The 17,322-nt window shown below is 54.5% G+C and overlaps 1 protein-coding gene across 1 annotated transcript in view; it reads right to left on the bottom strand.

Annotated features, from left to right (window-relative positions):
- The window catches only part of CASKIN1 (CASK interacting protein 1), a 160,192-nt gene that overhangs the window by 52,179 nt on the left and 90,691 nt on the right, over positions 1 to 17,322 (bottom strand). Inside the window, exon 2 of the mRNA XM_077828552.1 lies at positions 345 to 396. Within this exon, the coding sequence (XP_077684678.1) occupies positions 345 to 396 (52 nt within the window). The remainder of the gene's footprint in view (positions 1 to 344; positions 397 to 17,322) is intronic.

Genomic DNA, 17,322 nt, shown 5'->3' with positions numbered 1-17,322 from the left:
AAAGCAGCTGGGCAGAGAGCGCCGAAGAGAGAACACTGGGGGTGCTCAGCGCGTGGGGAGGGGACACTGCAGAACCGGACGCAGTCTCTTCCCTCTCACAAACCCTGAGACATCTCAGAGCTGGGCTGGCCGAAAGAAGAAGAGGCCCTTGTAAACCAGGGGGAAAAGGCAGGTGCCAACAGACCACAGACAGCAATTCATTTACAGGGCAGCCCAATGTCCTCATGGAGCTTGGAGGGCTCTCAGACACCGGAGATGCTCTTCTTCTAGCACTATCCAAGTGGCAAGCGCCCCCAGTCACACACTCAGCTGGTCACCGGGGCATGCAGGTTGCATCTACTTACCCATCAGTGTCTTGGAAGTTGACATTGACTCTCTTTGCCGAGCCGAGGAGCTCTGTGGGAGAGAGAAAGCAAACATTAAACAAGTGACAAACAGGGACGTTCACCCAAGCTCTGATAAATGGCACTTTGTCCCTTGCTTTGTAAACGCCGTTTTATGCTACCTTAAGGGCCCCTGCAGAACCACGGAATGGGGACAGCCCTGAAAGCAGCAGGGGAGACTCGATCCTGCCTTGGACCCGCTCTGGGATGGGACAGGAGCTCATTCACTTCGTGGCCCATTCAGAGAATCCCAGCAAAGGGCCCAGCTACGGCCAGCTGTGGGGGGAGGGGGGGCGCGGAGGGGGCGGATGTGGGCACTTTGCCACCAGAAACTGGGCTGAGATGCCCAGTTCATCTGCCGTGTGCCACCAGCCTGGGCAGGACTCGAATCAGCACCTCACCAGAGAGAAGCGCCAGAGCTCAGGCCTCTAAGCCAGCCAGACTTCTGTGGGCTCTGGCTCAGGCCCTGCACGTTCTACAGTGTCCATTTCCTTCACGTCAGGGCACAGGGAACTGGGGACAGGAGGGGACATTACAGACATCACAGCCCAGAGGGCTGGCTGGGCATCACCCCCTGCTCCGACAATGTCACGGTTCCCAGGCAGCGAGCAGGGGCCCACGCAGTTGACAGCTGGCAGGATTTCGCGCTGGGCCGCCAAATGGAAGCAGGGATCCTGTCAGAACCCTTCCTTTCCCACTGCAGCCAGGTCTCCTCAAGCCCAGGAAAGAGCAGAGGGAAACCAAGGCCTTGGCAATGCACAGGCCCCCATGAATAATCCCATCGCATGGCTTGGGGGCCACCCAGAAATGCTTTGCAGAGTCAGGGTTTAGAAAACTGGGTTGAACTCACATAAAATAAGAGGCACACAAATCTGTGATGGGTGCCACGAGGGCTCTGTTTCCAGGGCTCGGGGTGGCCACGCTGGGATGAGGAGCGAGACACGCTGATGGTTCTCCACCAGACGTGGCAATGGTGTTTTAACCAGGGTCAGACGACATGATGGTGAAGACCCCAGCCCCTGCCCGCACTGCACCATACTGCCCCAGGCCCCAGTGGAGAATCCCAGCTCTAACGTATCAGCTCCCTGAGCTCAGGGATGGGGCCCCCAGGCGGACGAGGCTGCTCTGCACATGGAAGATAGAGGCCTCAACCCTCCTCCTGCCCAGGCTGCTGCTTAGTGCGAGCGTGCGGGGGCAGCTGCCCTGCTTTGAGAGGGTCTCCAGTGAACCTCTTTGCTCCTTCTCCAGTCAGGTCTGTTGTGAACAGGCCAGTCCGAGAGCAGGGGTACTTATAGCAGTCTGCACCTGGAAGGTGTTGCCGGTCCACCTGTCCCGCCAGGCAGCACCGTACCTGCAAAGCGCTCTTAGCCGGGCACAGCTATTCCAGCAACGCTGGGCTTTTGCTGGCATTGTGTATTTCAGCCCCCTCACCCCTCCCTGCCCTGGAGAAATAAGTTGTCCTGGTAACAGCACAGCTCCGCCAGCATAACTGCGTGCGCACTAGGGGTTTCTGCTGGGACCATTGTCGCTCAGGTCTCACCTTGGCACATGCCTGGCCGGGATATGCGTATCACAGCCCCTTACATCTCTGGGGAGGAGACCAAAACACCTTCCCTGCCACATGCCACCAGGAATTTCTAACTTCATCCTCCCCTGAAATGCAACTACCTCTGGGTGAGAGACAGCATTGCCAGCTCTTGGGATTCTCTCATGGTATACGGTGTTTCTTTCTTACAGACCCAGCTCTGGGAGTCTTGTTATTTTGACAGAATTTCAGCTTTAATTATTAACAACAACACAAGTTACGTTTCTGGCATGGTCACCAAGGAAGCTGGAAAACATGAGCCCTAAAGGCTCAATGCCCAGAAAAAACGAGAACCCCAAACTTGGTATTTTTTAAAATCACATGATTTCAGGAACACGTGCTTAATGCCCATGATTGACCCATTCTCTGGAAGGCTGCTGCCCCTCACACACACTGGGACGCTGGGTGCAGTGGCTTGGGAAGCAGCCCTACCTAAGTCTGTGACCCAGCTCAGCAGGAGGCGTGATGCTGCCCTAGCCAGGGAAATGACATGGCAAACCTCTTCTGCCTCAATTGGACACTCGCTTCCTGCCATGATCTGCATCTGCGTCTCTCCACTATAGAGCATCACATCTGCTAACCCTCTCTCATTCCCTATACCCAGAGGCCTGATCCACCTCCTCCCGAGTGCCGTCAACAAATAAAGGGTCCTGGTTGACATGCACATTCATCTCCCCTGTATCAGAGCCCATCGCACAGATGAAATCCCCAGAAAATCCACATACATCTGAGAAAGCCTCTCCTTGGACAGAGCCACAGCCGCCCCTAGGCCTGCAGCTCAGGCAGAAAAGGAGCGAATGCTCTTTCTGATGCTGAGAAATACTCCCAAGCATCAGATACAAATACTCCCAAGCAGCTCCTTCCTGCTTCTCCAGAGCCACAGCCTTTGACAGCGCTCAGTGATTGCTCCCCCTTCAGCAGTACCCAGCCCCTGCTCCTGCCGGCTGAGAAGACACTCAGCCCCTTCTGCAGGTAGCGGTGCACCCCTCCCCAGTGCCACGCTTTATTCCAGCTGGAAACAAAGGCAGCCGCAGGTTGCAGGGAGGCTGGCGCTAAGTGGAGCTGTTTTTACACCAGGCTGGAAAGTTGGCAGCACGCTGCTGGCTGCATCCCAAAGGTGAGCGGCTCCCTGCACCCCAGCTGCCGAGCGCTGAGCAAGGCAACAGGCTAAGCAAGGTGTAACAATGCTGGTTCTGGCAGGACGCAACGGAGAGTGCCAATTCAGGACAAATTGCTTAAAGCAGGGCAGTTACAGCCAAGGCTGAGGTTCCTTTGCACACCAAGGCAAACCAAACCCACCAGACAGAGAGGACTTTGGTTTTACCTCACTGGTTAACCAAAAGTCACACAAGCAATTCTCTTAGACACTCCAGTTTCCCAGTATCACCACCAGGGTCACTCGTTATGGGGACAGATGGTTATGAAAACCAATACCCCAGTAAAAGAACAAAGGTTCTCTCGATCCCAAAGGACCAAGCCCCAGACCCAGGTCAATATACAAATCAGATCTTACCCACAAATCACGCTGTTGCCGAGCCTTTAGAATCTAAAATCTAAAGGTTTATTCATAAAAGGAAAAAGATAGAGATGAGAGCTGGAATTGGTTAAATGGAATCAATGACATACAGTGATGGCAAAGTTCTTGGTTCAGGCTTGCAGCGGTGATAGAATAAACGGCAGGTTCAAATCAAGTCTCTGGAGAACATCCCCAGCTGGGATGGGTCCTTCAGTCCTTGGTTCAAAGCTTCAGTTTGTAGCAAAGTCCCTCCAGAGGGATGAAGCAGGATTGAAAACAAGATGGAGGAGCTGCAGCAGCTTTCTATAGTCTCTTGCCATGTGGTCTCTGCTTTCTTTGTCCCAAAGACAAGCCGTCCATCCCATGGCCTGGAAAAACCTCAGAGTTCTGTCCATAGGCAGGTCCCTGCATACCTTGCTGAGTCCCAAGGCGTGTCTGCCTTCTCTCAATGGGTCAGTTGTGTAGCTGATGGTCCTTAATTGGCCATCAAGCAGGCTAGGCAGAGCTGACACCAGCTTGTCTGGGGTGTCACCCAGAAGCACAGCACAAGTTTGAACTACAGACAGTATAGAGCCAATACTTATAACTTTAAATACAAAAATGATACATGCAAACAGACAGCATAATCCTAACCAGCCAACCATAATCTTGTTTTAGACACCTTATTTGACCCCCTTTATACAAGCTTTGGTGCCACTACAGGACCTTGGTTGCAACCATGATCTATACAGTCCCAGTTCACGTCAATAACGTCACACAAGGCAAGGGGCTCGCCTGGGGACGCCCTCTCACACAGTACCCACCCAGGCACTACAAGCCCATCGTGTGCCTAGATGGCTGTGAGAGCTCCCTGCAGCCAGCACCGTCCCACTCAGGAGCCACGGGACAAGGAGCAAGAGAGGTCATGTCTCTCCTGGTCCTCAATCCATTAATGTTTTGCCCAGCCCCAGAAGCTGGAGCACCTCTCACCTGCTGACTGGCCACAGCCCCCCACATACCCTGCACCTGTAGGGCAAGGGTGCATCTCCTCCGTTCTGGGTGCAGGCAGATAGCCGTCTCCGCTGCTGACGGAGGGCCCCCTAGGGTCCTAGGCCCCAGATCTCAAGGCTCTCCAGCACTGGAGGAGATATCAAAGAGAGGAACCCTTTGAACTGGATGCCTTGGCAGGCAGCCCAGCATCTGCACTAAGTGTCTGTTCTGACTTGGAGAAGAAGCGACTTTAAAAACTAAATTCAGGCTGAAAAAGCACCTACAAGAGTGTCTGGCGCCAAGGGAAATGAACACAAAGGCGGCTCGCTCTCCTTCATCTTCATTTCTTCGTCTTTTCGTCTGGTTTTGGCAAATTCTGTATTAAAAGACCAAAACTTGGAGAGTTTCACACCTACGTCACACTCGGTTATAAATCACTTAGTCCCTTGGCACTCCCTAAGGAGCATGTTTGCTGATGCTGTCTGGCCCAGAGTTCAGTGGGGTCCCCTGTGGTTGGGCTAAACAGCTCCCTGGGAAACACAGCGAGGAGGACTTGTGGCACCTTAGAGACTAACAAATGTATTTGTGGGTTTTAGCCCACGAAAGCTTATGCCCAAATAAATTTGTTAGTCTTTAAGGTGCCACAAATACTCCTCGTTCTTTCTGCTGATACAGACTAACACGGCTATCACTCTGAAACCAGTTCCCTGGGAGACATCCCAGTTAAACAGAGTTCCAAACTAAGTGGGTTCCCGAAAAAGTGGTGTATGCAGTAAATAGTGAAGCCAGCTGGGCTCTTATTTACACCATCCATTAACACGCAGAACAGGGAGAACACAACAGCCTTGAAAAGTGACAAGTACAAAGCTGGATAAAGCATATTATCACTGAACAAAATCTGTGATTAGCCTGCAGAACTCTCTGCTGCACATTACTATTGAGGCAAGTGGGTTTAGATATTTATATTGATAAGATCAGCATCTGTAACACACTAAGCAGGGTACAAATTTCAATAGCTCACTCCTCATACTACAGGGTGAAGATGATCAACAGCGAAGTACAGGAAGCAATCTCCAGCCTAGTGCAGGATTGCACAATTAGCTGGACTGGGGGATTTTTATCCTTCCTCAGAAGCATCAGGAATTGCCCACCATTGGAGAGTTTTCAGAGTAGCAGCCGTGTTAGTCTGTATTCGCAAAAAGAAAAGGAGGACTTGTGGCACCTTAGAGACTAACCCATTTATTTGAGCATAAGCTTTCGTGAGCTACACCTAGCTCACTAAAGCTTATGCTCAAATAAATTTGTTAGTCTCTAAGGTGCCACAAGTCCTCCTTTTCTTTTTTCATTCAGGAGTGGTTTCTGAGTAGATAGCCCATCAGCCTGTGCTGGCAGAGAGGAAGGAGGCTGGAGCGTACGGACCATTGCTCTGTTCCGGTACAGGAACTCTTGTGTTCCTAACAGCTGCGTCTGTTTTTCAGAAGAGACCAGAATGCAGCTGAAATTGACAATGAAGAATTAAGAGACTCCTTGAGCTGGCAGAGAGGCAGGAGACAGGATAAATGGAAGCAACAGTGAAGGATTTGGTACCGTCAGAGCAATTGAGTTAAAACCAGTGGCTGTAATGGATGCATGGCCGTCACAGGGTTCCTGGCCCCTGTGATTAAAGCAGGTCCAACTCCCCTGCACCAGAGCAGGGGCTCCCAGTGGGGTTAGTTAAGAGGGAAGGTGTGACAAAGTGGGACTGTTCTTAATGTTTCCTCTGAATAGTGTGGGGGTGCCTCAGTTTCCCCTATGCAGTTCTTAAGTATCTAGGTGGGGGGATAAGGGAGCATTGTCGTTGCAGAGCCCTAGAGGGCAGGTGTGTGCAGGGGTCTGGACACAGAGAATGGCCAACACCCTGTTTCTAGCACCTGATGGCCTGGCCCTTCCCCCCTGCAAGGTGAGAGCTAAAGGGTTGGAGAACAAAGGAATCAGGTGACCTCCTGGCCTGGGAAAGGGACAAAGCCCAGAGGAGGAGGGGCTGGAGGGAGTTTCAGTTTGGGGTTGGCTGGGGACATGGAGTGAAGTGCAGACGTGGTTGTCTGGCTCACTGCCCCCCAAAATGGACCCAGCTGAGGGGTCCTGTTCTCTGCACCTACAAGCTCTGTGTTAGACCATGTTCCTGTCATCTAATAAACCTTCTGTTTTACTGGCTGGCTGAGAGTCACGTCTGACTGCGGAGTTGGGGGGCAGGACCCTCTGGCTTCCCCAGGACCCCGCCTGGGCGGACTCGCTGTGGGAAGCGCACGGAGGGGCAGAGGAGGCTGAATGCTCTGAGGTCAGACCCAGGAAGGTGGAAGTTGTGTGAGCTGTGTATCCTGAAGACAGGCTGCTCACAGAAAGGAGACTTCCCCAGAGTCCTGACTGGTTTTGTAGGGAGCCGTTCCAGAGCATCGCCCGGGGACTCCGTGACTGAAGGGCAGCACCTGGCCACCATAAAAGATCTGGAAGAGACGCAGTGAGAGGTGGGGTGGGAATGGGGAGATGTTTGGGGATTTCAATTTTCAACCGCTAACCAAAGGGAATGAGCATCACTAGAAGCAAGATGAAAGATGAGTGTAATTCAGATCTTTATGGCGAACAGGTGCATGTCATTAACAGTTTTGAATTTCTGGGCACACTGTTGATAATAAGAAAAGGAGTACTTGTGGCACCTTAGAGACTAACCAATTTATTTGATAATAAACTTACTTGGAAGGGTCACATAGGAAAGTTTTACAAACAAATGTAAGGGTAGGCTTACTCTATTTACAAGCATTGCTGGGATTAAGCAGGGAAAAGATAAGAAAGTACTGACGATGCTGTATAGAGCATAGATTACGAGCGTCAAGCCTTTAATTCTGCATCCAAATCAGGGCTTTAGACGTTTGAATCAATTCAAGACCCGAGCGCTACAAATTGCATGTGGTACATTGTTATGACACCGCTGGATGTAACTCAGGTAGCTGTCTGAGAAATGTCTATCAGCTTAAGAGTGGCAACGTTCGGTCTGGCATTTTGGGTTAAACTGAAGGGAAACACGGCAGACACGAATTGTGGACAAATATATGAGAAATGCTGGGAATTGTGCAGCAGGAATGTAGGCCGACGCAATAAACTCCCTCTGCTCCTTGGGTTAAAATGCGGGTGAAAGACTGAAGCAAAAAGGAAAGTCTCGGAGATTAACATTGATAGTTCTCAGAGTAACAGCCGTGTTAGTCTGTATTCGCAAAAAGAAAAGGAGGATTTGTGGCACCTTAGAGACTAACCAATTTATTTGAGCATAAGCTTTCGTGAGCTAGGCTGTAATTTATACCTGGCATATCATCTTTCTGGATGTGGATTTAGAATTGTAGAATAAAGTAAAGGGAAGGACAGAGTCATCCTATGTGACAGATAAGGGTTAAAGAGACCGGGGGACGGACGGACGAGGTCATATCTTTTATTGGACCAATTTAAGATAAAGTTTATGAGTTTATATATGGTAAATGGAGTCACCATTGCACCATACATTCTGACAGAGCTAAAGATGGGGAAAAAAAGGTAGACCACCTTTTTTCACCCCTGAGACTGGAGTTAAGAAATCTAAAAGAATATCTAATTTTGCAGCCATGCTAACTGGTGAATGGGTGGGAATCATGTTGGCGTTAAACTGGATATGGGACATATGGCCTACCACAGCTGTTCTCGACTTGGATTCATCATCAGGTATACTGCTGGCAAGTAAAAGGGGTATAACAGAAAGCCAGAGTGATCTAATAAATGAAATATTGTTTTTGGCAACAGAGTTAGCATGCGCAGGTGCGAACATAGCACTAGCATGGATTCCAGCACCGGCTGGGCCACCTGGCAATGAAATGGCGGATGAGAAGCGAACAACGTTTTGAAACGTGGAGAAACTGAGATAAAGATTCCTTTGAGTAAGCAAGAATTTCAAAGTTTAGTTAACAGGGATTGAAAGACGAATGGCACGAATTGTGGGCCATGGAGAAACACGGAAGAACATTCTCTGAAGTGTGCCCCAAACTAGAGGGTAATGAGGTACTTGTATTTAGAATAAGTGGTCGCCATAGTTTGAATAATACTTTGTGTTTATTGAAGAGACACAGAGTTGGGGTGGGGAACACCCGTAAGGATAAAGAAACAGCTGATCACCTGGCATGCGAATGCAGGAAATGTTCCCAGGAAAGACAGGCCCTTTATGAAGCAGTTAGACGCATTCGGGTGACAGACTATACGAGGAGTGGGTTATTGAGAGGACTGGGAACGAGGGGGAATCATTAAAAAAGCTCGACTACGGTTTTTTTACGGCGCTAGAGCAGGGAGTGCAGTGCAGTGCCATGAATGCCTGAGGAATTTAGTAAGTGGTGGTTACAGACTCAGTAGATGAGTCTGCTTCGCCATAAAGCAGCAGCAGCAGCAGCGAGAGACAGGCAGTCAGGAAAAGTCCAGAGACTGGGGGAGGCCATCTCTGGGGAAAGCTGTAGAGAACAGGACGTTCGCCGCAGGCCTGCCCTGGGAATAGAGAGACATTGGCTAGGAGATGTTTGGGACTGGGGAGAAGCCTGAAGACAGGAGAGCAACAAGAGGAGTTTGCTAGCTGGCATCCCCAAGCCAGGAAGCCAGGGCCAAGAGCTAGAGAGGGCTGCAGGCAGAGGACCACCGGAGAAGCTCACACACTGACTGGAGAGCAGGACCCAGGGGCACAGCGAGAGGGCCAGGGAGCAGGAGGACTCAGAAGGGGGGAAGCTGAGGCAAGTGTGCCTTTCATGCTGCGGCCAGCTGCAGCGGGGTGCTCCAGGCAGGGCCACTCGACCACAGCATCAGAGAACCCATAAAGTCCCTCTAAGAACCCCACCCCCTTCTCTGCTAGAGGGCACACCTTGCCTCTGATCAACCCACCGCCGAGCTGACGTCGAAATGCACATGAGTAACCAACTGATTCGTAGATGCTGCACCCACCTGCTTTGAGCCTCCCAAAGGGCTTTTCGAAGACAGGTAAATATTACCCCAACATTAGAAAGAGAGAGAGACTGAGAACGAGGGTTTTGCAGAGCCAGGAGTAGAATGGCCACTGGACCACACTGCTTTGATAGCACCTTTGATCCCAAAGGAGCCCAATGTGCTTTACAAACCACAGAATCCCTACGCCCACCACTGGATGGCAGCCACCTCTGGAGTGGAACATGGCTGCTGTTTAACCACACACAGAAACACTTTGGCAAAGTGGCTTTCAAGCCAGTGACAGAACCGCAGTTGGTTTCGTAGCAGGGCTTGTTCTCCTTCGGGGTTGGCTCTCACTCTGGCTGTGCAGAGGCCTCCTCGCTCCCCCGAGGCCACTGGGTTTGGCAGGGCGGCCCACACCTGGAGCCACTACCGTTCATGCTGCGTTAGCAGAATGCTAAATGGAGCCTGGCTGTGCTCAAAACCCAAATTGTGCCTGGCAGAGGGTGGGACTTTCCTCCCGCTAAACAGCAGAGAAAATAAAACACTGGGAATCAATCCAATTACCAAAATTATGACAAATTTTGTAAGATTTACATAAGATTTACTCACTAATACAGCTAAGGCTTTCAATTAAAGGGATATTCATCCCAGCCCTGGCACAGCCGCAGCATGGGAGCAGGGGAAGCCAGAGCACAAAGGCACGGGGCCAACGCAAACAGAGCCGTCTGGGTTTGAATTACAAGCCTGTTCTTTGACACCTTTACCCTTCGGCACGGGCAGGGGGTGCTGGAGTAGGGACCGGATGCTTGTCCAGCCCCGCTCTAACCACCAGCTTTGCTCCAGACGGCCTGCGTGCCTCTGGGCACGTCACTGAACCTTGCTCCCCCAGCGCTGTGGGAGGTGGGTCGGCTCCCCGGATCCCTCCATGACTCAGGCTCCTTGCTCATTTGTGACATGTCCCCAGAGTCCCCTGGCAACGACCGAGCTGCTGGCCTGGCAAGACCGAACATCTGGGCTGCCATCGCAGGGTTGAGCCGTGTGCCCCAGAGCAGCCAGATAACCAGGTCTCACAGGTACTTAGGGCCTTCCCTTCCGAAGGGCCCCACCACACCCACAGACTACAGCACCCCTGGGGGGCACAGATATCAGCTCAATGGCTGCACATGGAGGGGAAATGCTGGCCGGGACGGCGGAGCAAACCCTGATTGCTAGGCAGAGGCACGGGACTCACTGGCCCTGGAGGATAAGACAGGACCTCGGTTTTTGAAAGTCCTCCCTGAACAACCCACCCGTGGCTCACATTAGCCACCACCTTGGAAGAAGGGAGCCCCTGAGCCGACACCGCTGGGGTCTCTGCGCCTAGCTCTCAAAGGAGGCTAAGGCACACGGCTGGGAGCAGGCTCTTGTCCAGTCTCCCCACCGGTAACAAAGGGATAACACCCCTGCCCTGCCCCACGTCCGCTTGAGCGGAGTGCCCACTCTCTTGGCGTTCATCATCGTTACTGGTAACGAAGCTGGGCCAGGCCAGCAGGGTGACCTCGCCCACCAAGGCAAAGGGGCCGCAGCCCAGCACAGGCCCCCCCTAGCCCCACGGCAATCTCACGGGTTGCCTGCCTAAGAGCAGGCACCCGCCAGCACCATGCCTGGCAGCGACTCACGGCATCCGGCAGAGCAAGGGGAGGGCGGGTGAAACCGCTCCTTACAAGGAGCATCGTCCCAGGGCCAGAAGCGCTACACGTGCACATCTGGCGAGTACCATGGCAACGCCAGGGCTGTCTTGCAGGGACGCGGCAACGCAGAGGCTGCTGCTGCTGGCAAGGCCCCGGGCGTCGTGGCTCTGGGCCCCGGCAGAGGTTCCCAAGCGGGGAGGAGAGCCGGGGGAGGAGGGCTCCGGCTCAGCTGCCTGTCTCGGGGCTATCGACAAGACAGCGCTATGCGGGGCTGTTCAGAGGGAACGACCAGGGCTGCCAGGCTAACGACCCACCCCGCACAGGGCACCACGGGCAGACAGGAGAGCCAGGAGTCACTGCGCGCCAGACAGCGGAGGCTGGGCCAGCATGGTTAGAGAGCCCAGCGCTGGGGAGGGGACATCTCTGGGAGGAGGGCGTCCTTCTGCCTGCCCCCTCCCCAGCACTGGCTCTAAAGCGCCTCGGAGCCCCTTCCCCTCAGCAGGCTGTCCGTTCCTCACTCAGTTCCCCTGGCCTCCGCTCTGCAATCATACAAGAGTAGGCAGCTCTTATCTAGCCCGTTCCAGCAGCAGGGCAGTATCATTACCCACATTGTACAGCAGGGGAAACTGAGGCACAGAGCAGGATGGTGCTCCCAGCCGGCCACTGGCAGCACTGAATAGACCCAGGTCTCCTGAGTCTCAGAGCAGTGCTCTATCATGTAGGCCGCACTGCCTCCCTCTTTCAGTTAACTTCCTTCTCATTCCACCAGAAACTGGAGCCCATCCACCCACGAATCACCCAGGGGCACCCAGACCGGGCAGCACCTAGCACCACACTGGCACTGTGTCAGGAGCCCAAGCGGTAACAGGAAGCACGTGGAGCTGCACTGGTTTCTGCAGGAAGCGAAGCCCCCCCTCCAACCCCCCGATCCCCACCCGGCTCAGGCAGCTGGTCCCAGTATCTTCCAGCCCAGGCTGTGCAATCCCCTTCACACCCCAGCCTGCTGCTGTCTCTCCTCACCCCCCCCCAGGGCCCATCTCGGTGCCCAACACAGAACCCTGGGCGGCCTTTGAGGAGGGACCCGGGTGCAGGCAGTACAGCCTCAGCAAGGCTGCTAGACACAGGCCTTCTGCCTCTTCCACCCTCCTGGGGCAGTGCTGGCCTTTTCTGCAGTGCGAGCTCCCCTTGAGGGCCAGCCAGGCTGTCTACATACCCTGCCCCCCTTCTCTCTGTCGAGTACTCTGTGCCCCCCTGGGGGCTCTAGTCACTGCTCAGCAAGCCGTCCTTTCCGCAGCCATCTCTGCTCAGGGCTGGTCTCGAAGGCAGCGGACAGGGGAATTGTCCTGGGCACGGCTCAAGTGACTTTCCACAGAGGGTCTCCGAGAGCTTACAGAGAAGCCCACCCTCTCGGAATGAGGTGCCCAGAGGGATTGCCGCACCCATTGCTGAAATGCAGCCACCTCTGGGGTGGCCTGCGACAGCTGGGTCAGAGCGTACAGTCCTGCTGCAGACCAGTCCAGGGCAGGCCGTGACGTGAAGGAGGCAGAACACAGTGTGCCAGAGCTGGGATGGGACCAGGACACCTGAACTAGAGCATAGCAACCCCCATAACATACAGCCCCTTCTACCATGCTGGGGAAACGAGTGAGCATACATGACCCAGAGGGGAGAGGGCTCCCTCCAGAGCAACCCACCCCAGAGACTACAGGAGGTCTAGGGCTTTTCTGCCTATTGGGCTTGGCCCTGCTCCCACTGAAATCAATCTGGAGGATTCCTGGGACTCACAGGCCTAGTCTGGGATCTCAGACTAGCTCTAAATAAAGCATTGTTGTTCCACTTCAAAGATCTATTTTAAACCTCAGAGGAAAAAAATATACCTAGCTGGGGAAAAGAACAGTGGCTGGGAAACCGTCAGAGGAGACGGATGGATCTTGGAGAAAGGGGGAAGCTTCCTGGATCTGAACCCAGTGCTAGAAAATCAATATCTCACTCCTGCAACCACAGCACCAAGCCGCTGAGATCTGGGCCCCACTACGCGCACACATAGTCAGAGGCAGGCCCTGCTCCAAAGACCTCACAACTGAAACAAAGGGTGGGAGGGGGAACCGAGGCACAGAGTGGGGCAAACCGAGGCTTGCCCAAGGATGTACAGCAGATGAGTGGCAGAGCAGGAAGTAGAACCCTGAATACCAGGCCAGTGCACCAGCCACCGGACCATGCGCTTCCACAGGGGTGGTACAACCCCTCTCCTGCCAGCAGATCTGCAGAGCAAGACCCTCCGATCCTGTGCCCATGCGGTCCTGGGCCCAGCAGTCCATAGGCCCACTGGCAGCACCCAGGGCCTTAGCCTTGAATGCTCGGGTGGGATCTTTGGTTGTTTAAAAAGACTCTGGCCCCTGCATATGCATCTGCCACTGGGGCCTGCATGCAGGGGACGTTCTCCAAAGCCATTTGCTGTTCGCACATGCCCATGCCAGCCGTGAGCCGAGTAATGCCTGCCCAGACCACATGGGAAATCAGTTAATCAAGACCAGAAACGTAGTTAGACGTGAAGAGCAGTGATCAATCTTCCTGACAGGCTGGGTGCAGAATGCGATTTGGGGCCTGGAAGCTGCTCACTACAGACCCGGCAGAAGGCAAGACAAGTGAAAATGGGCAAAAAGAAAGGAAAAACGTCCAAGGCCGTGAGAGCGTGTCGTCTAATCCAGCTGCTCCTCCATCGCCGCGACCGCGGGGAGTGTTCAGTTATATGCCACACAGGGCTGCATTGGCCAAACCAACAGGAAGGCCCCGGGGCGCAGAGAAGGTCGCTTCGCTCCAGGAGGGAGGGCATCTCTGCTTAGAGCAGGTTTGATGCTTGCTTCGCCACCGGCTCGCTGGGCGAACCCCTTGATCCGGCAGCGCGCTTGAGCCCACACTTCGCTTGCAGCGTGTGTCCCCAGGCTCACTGAGGCCAACAGGGCCACTCACACATTTAGTGCAAACCACACCTGGGTGCGCTTTGCTGGCGCAGGGCCCATGGCGCTCACCTTGTCTGTGCCCGCACTTCCCCCGCTGGGCAGAGACCGCAGCCCTGACCAACCTCCCCAGCGGGCAGCAGGGCGCGGGGCTTGGGGCTTCACTACGAATACGTTCGGGGATGCATCTGAGAGCCACGGCTGGCTCAAAGTGCGGGTGGCAAATGCCAGTGCCAGGGAGTGAGGGGCTGATGCTGATTCACTGCCTTTCCCTGCAGCGCATGGGAGCACGGAAAGAGGCAGTTCCCACGATGTCCTGCCACACACACTCCCCTTCCAGGGATCTGCTGCGCTCCGCCTGTGGCCGAAGCTCACCATGCGTGCGGCCTGCCTCACGCAGCCCTCGTCAGGGGAGCGAGTCCCCCTGCCAGCCTGCCCGGACCCTCCCCGGCATGCACCGCCGTGCCTTGCAGCCGCGCAGCAGCCAGATTTAATTCGATCCACCGGCTTGTCACTGTGATGACATTAAACAAGAGCAAAGGAGGAAGCAAAGAGCTAATGCAATCACGTCTCAGGCCAGCCGGCAGGGGCTAGTCCCTGGCGGATCGGGGTCAGCAGAACTGCTCACTCCCAAAACGCAACAGAATGCCCATGTCTTGTGCACAGGGTGTATGGCAGCTCTGGAGATTTGGATGATCTCCTTCTCCCCGCACCCTCCACACTGCTCACCTTCCAACAGCACGAGCACCCAGGGTGCCTCCCTCTCTGTGCAAACAGCACCCAGCCCAGCATGCTGCGAGGGCTGCCAGAACACAAACGGCCCCCATCATATCCCCTCCAAAGGATCCCCTTCCTTTTTACTGCACAGCAGGGCTGCAGGCTGCTCGCCCACCCTTCCAGAGCGCCTTTCAGCCAGAGAGATCTGGGGTAAAACCACATACCCACATTCCCCCAGCCACCTCTGAGGTGCGAGGGACATGCAGGGCAAAACAGCTTCCTGTCCCGAAATGCTGTGAAGGCTCCAGCATCCCACTGAAACGGGAGAAGGTCTGTGGGGAAGCAGAGCATCAGGCAGGCTGGAGCCCAGCCAGGACAGCTGCACCACCACCCTGGCTCTTGCAAGGACCCTGTGACCGTTGATGACTCTGGCTAGCCATAGGGTTGCCAGGTGTCCGGTTTTCGATGTGGCTCAGTGCCCTGTGCGCCAAGGGGCAGCCGCTCATGTCGGGAGAGGGCCGGAGAATCGAGGGGATTCTGGCTGTGGTACCTTTGAGCAGCCCCGGTGAGTAAGGGCTGACAAGCATTGGTGGCCGCTGGTGGCTAACACACTGGGCTGGGAGGTTTCTCTCCGAGTCAGCGGACAGGTAAACACAGCCCCAGCCACCAGCGCCAGCGCCTATCGCAGTCACAAGGGAGAGGCTGCAACGGCCTCGTGGGAGCAGTGGGGAGGAAGCCCGGACAGCTGCGCCTCCATACCACCGAGCCGCCCACTGGCTAGCAATGGACTCGGTCCCAGTGCCTCCAGCAGATCCTGGCAAACGGAGCCAGGGCGTTCCCCTCCGCGTGCGGGACCTCGCCTCGCTGAGCTGAACGAGCCTTTAGCACCAGCATGCAATCAACCGCCTCCCAAGGGAAGGTTCAGCAGACCCAGGGATCCCATTGTCCTCTACTGGCGTCTCACCACGGCATCAGAGACCCGCCAACAAACGAACTTGGGGCCTGAAATACTCCAAACAAGCTTGAGCTTAATTAGAGCTGCTCGGCGCACACTGAACCCTGGAGGAATGCCGAACGCCGGCCCTGGTAGGGAAGGACAGCTGGCACATGAGACGGTACCATCTGCATACAAGACAGCGCCACAGGTCAGCTGCGGAGGCCCAAGCAGGCAGGCCCAGAGACCGACCCTTCTAAAGCCCGAATGTTCCCGGCTGGGGGTTGTGACCAGCCCAACGCTCCCTCGAAATCAGCAGGGACAGCTGCGCTCTGCACAGCGCTGTTTCAGGCTGGCACTGCGGTAGGATCGGGTGGGAGCCGGGGTGGCAGCGGATGGGGGATATTCCCCACAGTATGCCAGCCTGTGCCAATGGGACATGGCTGCTGGGTGAATTGGGGGGGAGGCATGTTCAGCGAGACTTGCTCCCGTCCATCCCAGACCCACTCAGCCACGCAGCCGCAGAGAGGCTAACGTCACAGGCCATTTGGTGTGCTGCTGAAGAGACCCGTAATGCCAGGGATCCATCGGGGGGCAAAGCCAGTGCCCTGCCCCGTTAAACCCATGTCGGGAGCTGCGCTCACAGAGATTACACACACGTCTCATTCCAAACCAGGGAGATGGAGCCCTCTTCCTTTCCCCTGCTGAGACGTGAATGCACGAGGCAGAGTGCCCGCTGTCACGGCAGAGGGCATCCCAGACAGCTAGAGACAGGTGTTTTTCTGCCCTTAGGAGACGCAAGCAGCAGGAGCACAAGGATACTTGCTGGCGACACCTGGAGCATGCCTTGTCTGTTTAGCTCAGTGGCTCTCAACCTTTCCAAACGATGGTACCCCTTTCAGGAGTCTGATTTGCAGATGACACTAAACTGGGAGGAGTGGCAGATACACTGGAGGGTAGGGATAGGATACAGAGGGACCTAGACAAATTAGAGGATTTGGCCAAAAGAAATCTGATGAGGTCCAACAAGGACAAGTGCAGAGTCCTGCACTTAGGACGGAAGAATCCCATGCACTGCTACAGACTAGGGACCGAATGACTAGGCAGCAGTTCTGCAGAAAAGGACCTAGGGGTTGCAGTGGACGAAAAGCTGGATATGAGTCAACAGTGTGCCCTTGTTGCCAAGAAGGCCAATGGCATTTTGGGATGTATAGGAAGGGGCATTGCCAGCAGATTGAGGGACAGGATCGTTCCCCTCTATTCGACATTGGTGAGGCCTCATCTGGAGTATTGTGTCCAGTTTTGGGCCCCACACTACAAGAAGGATGTGGAAAAATTGGAAAGCGTCCAGCCTAGGGCAACAAAAATTATTAGGGGACTGGAACACATGACTTATGAGGAGAGGCTGAGGGAACTGGGATCGTTTAGTCTGCGGAAGAGAAGAATGAGGGGGGATTTGATAGCTGCTTTCAACTACCTGAAGGGGGTTCCAAAGAGGATGGATCTAGACTGTTCTCAATGGTAGCAGACGACAGAACGAGGAGTAATGGTCTTAAGTTGCAGTGGGGGAGGTTTAGGTTGGATATTAGGAAAAACTTTTTCACTAGGAGGGTGGTGCAGCACTGG

This window comes from Eretmochelys imbricata, chromosome 10, assembly GCF_965152235.1.
Source record: "Eretmochelys imbricata isolate rEreImb1 chromosome 10, rEreImb1.hap1, whole genome shotgun sequence".
Lineage (NCBI taxonomy): Eukaryota > Metazoa > Chordata > Testudines > Cheloniidae > Eretmochelys > Eretmochelys imbricata.
The sequence above is the reverse complement of the archived record's forward strand: the minus strand, read 5'-3'. Positions and strand labels throughout refer to the sequence as shown.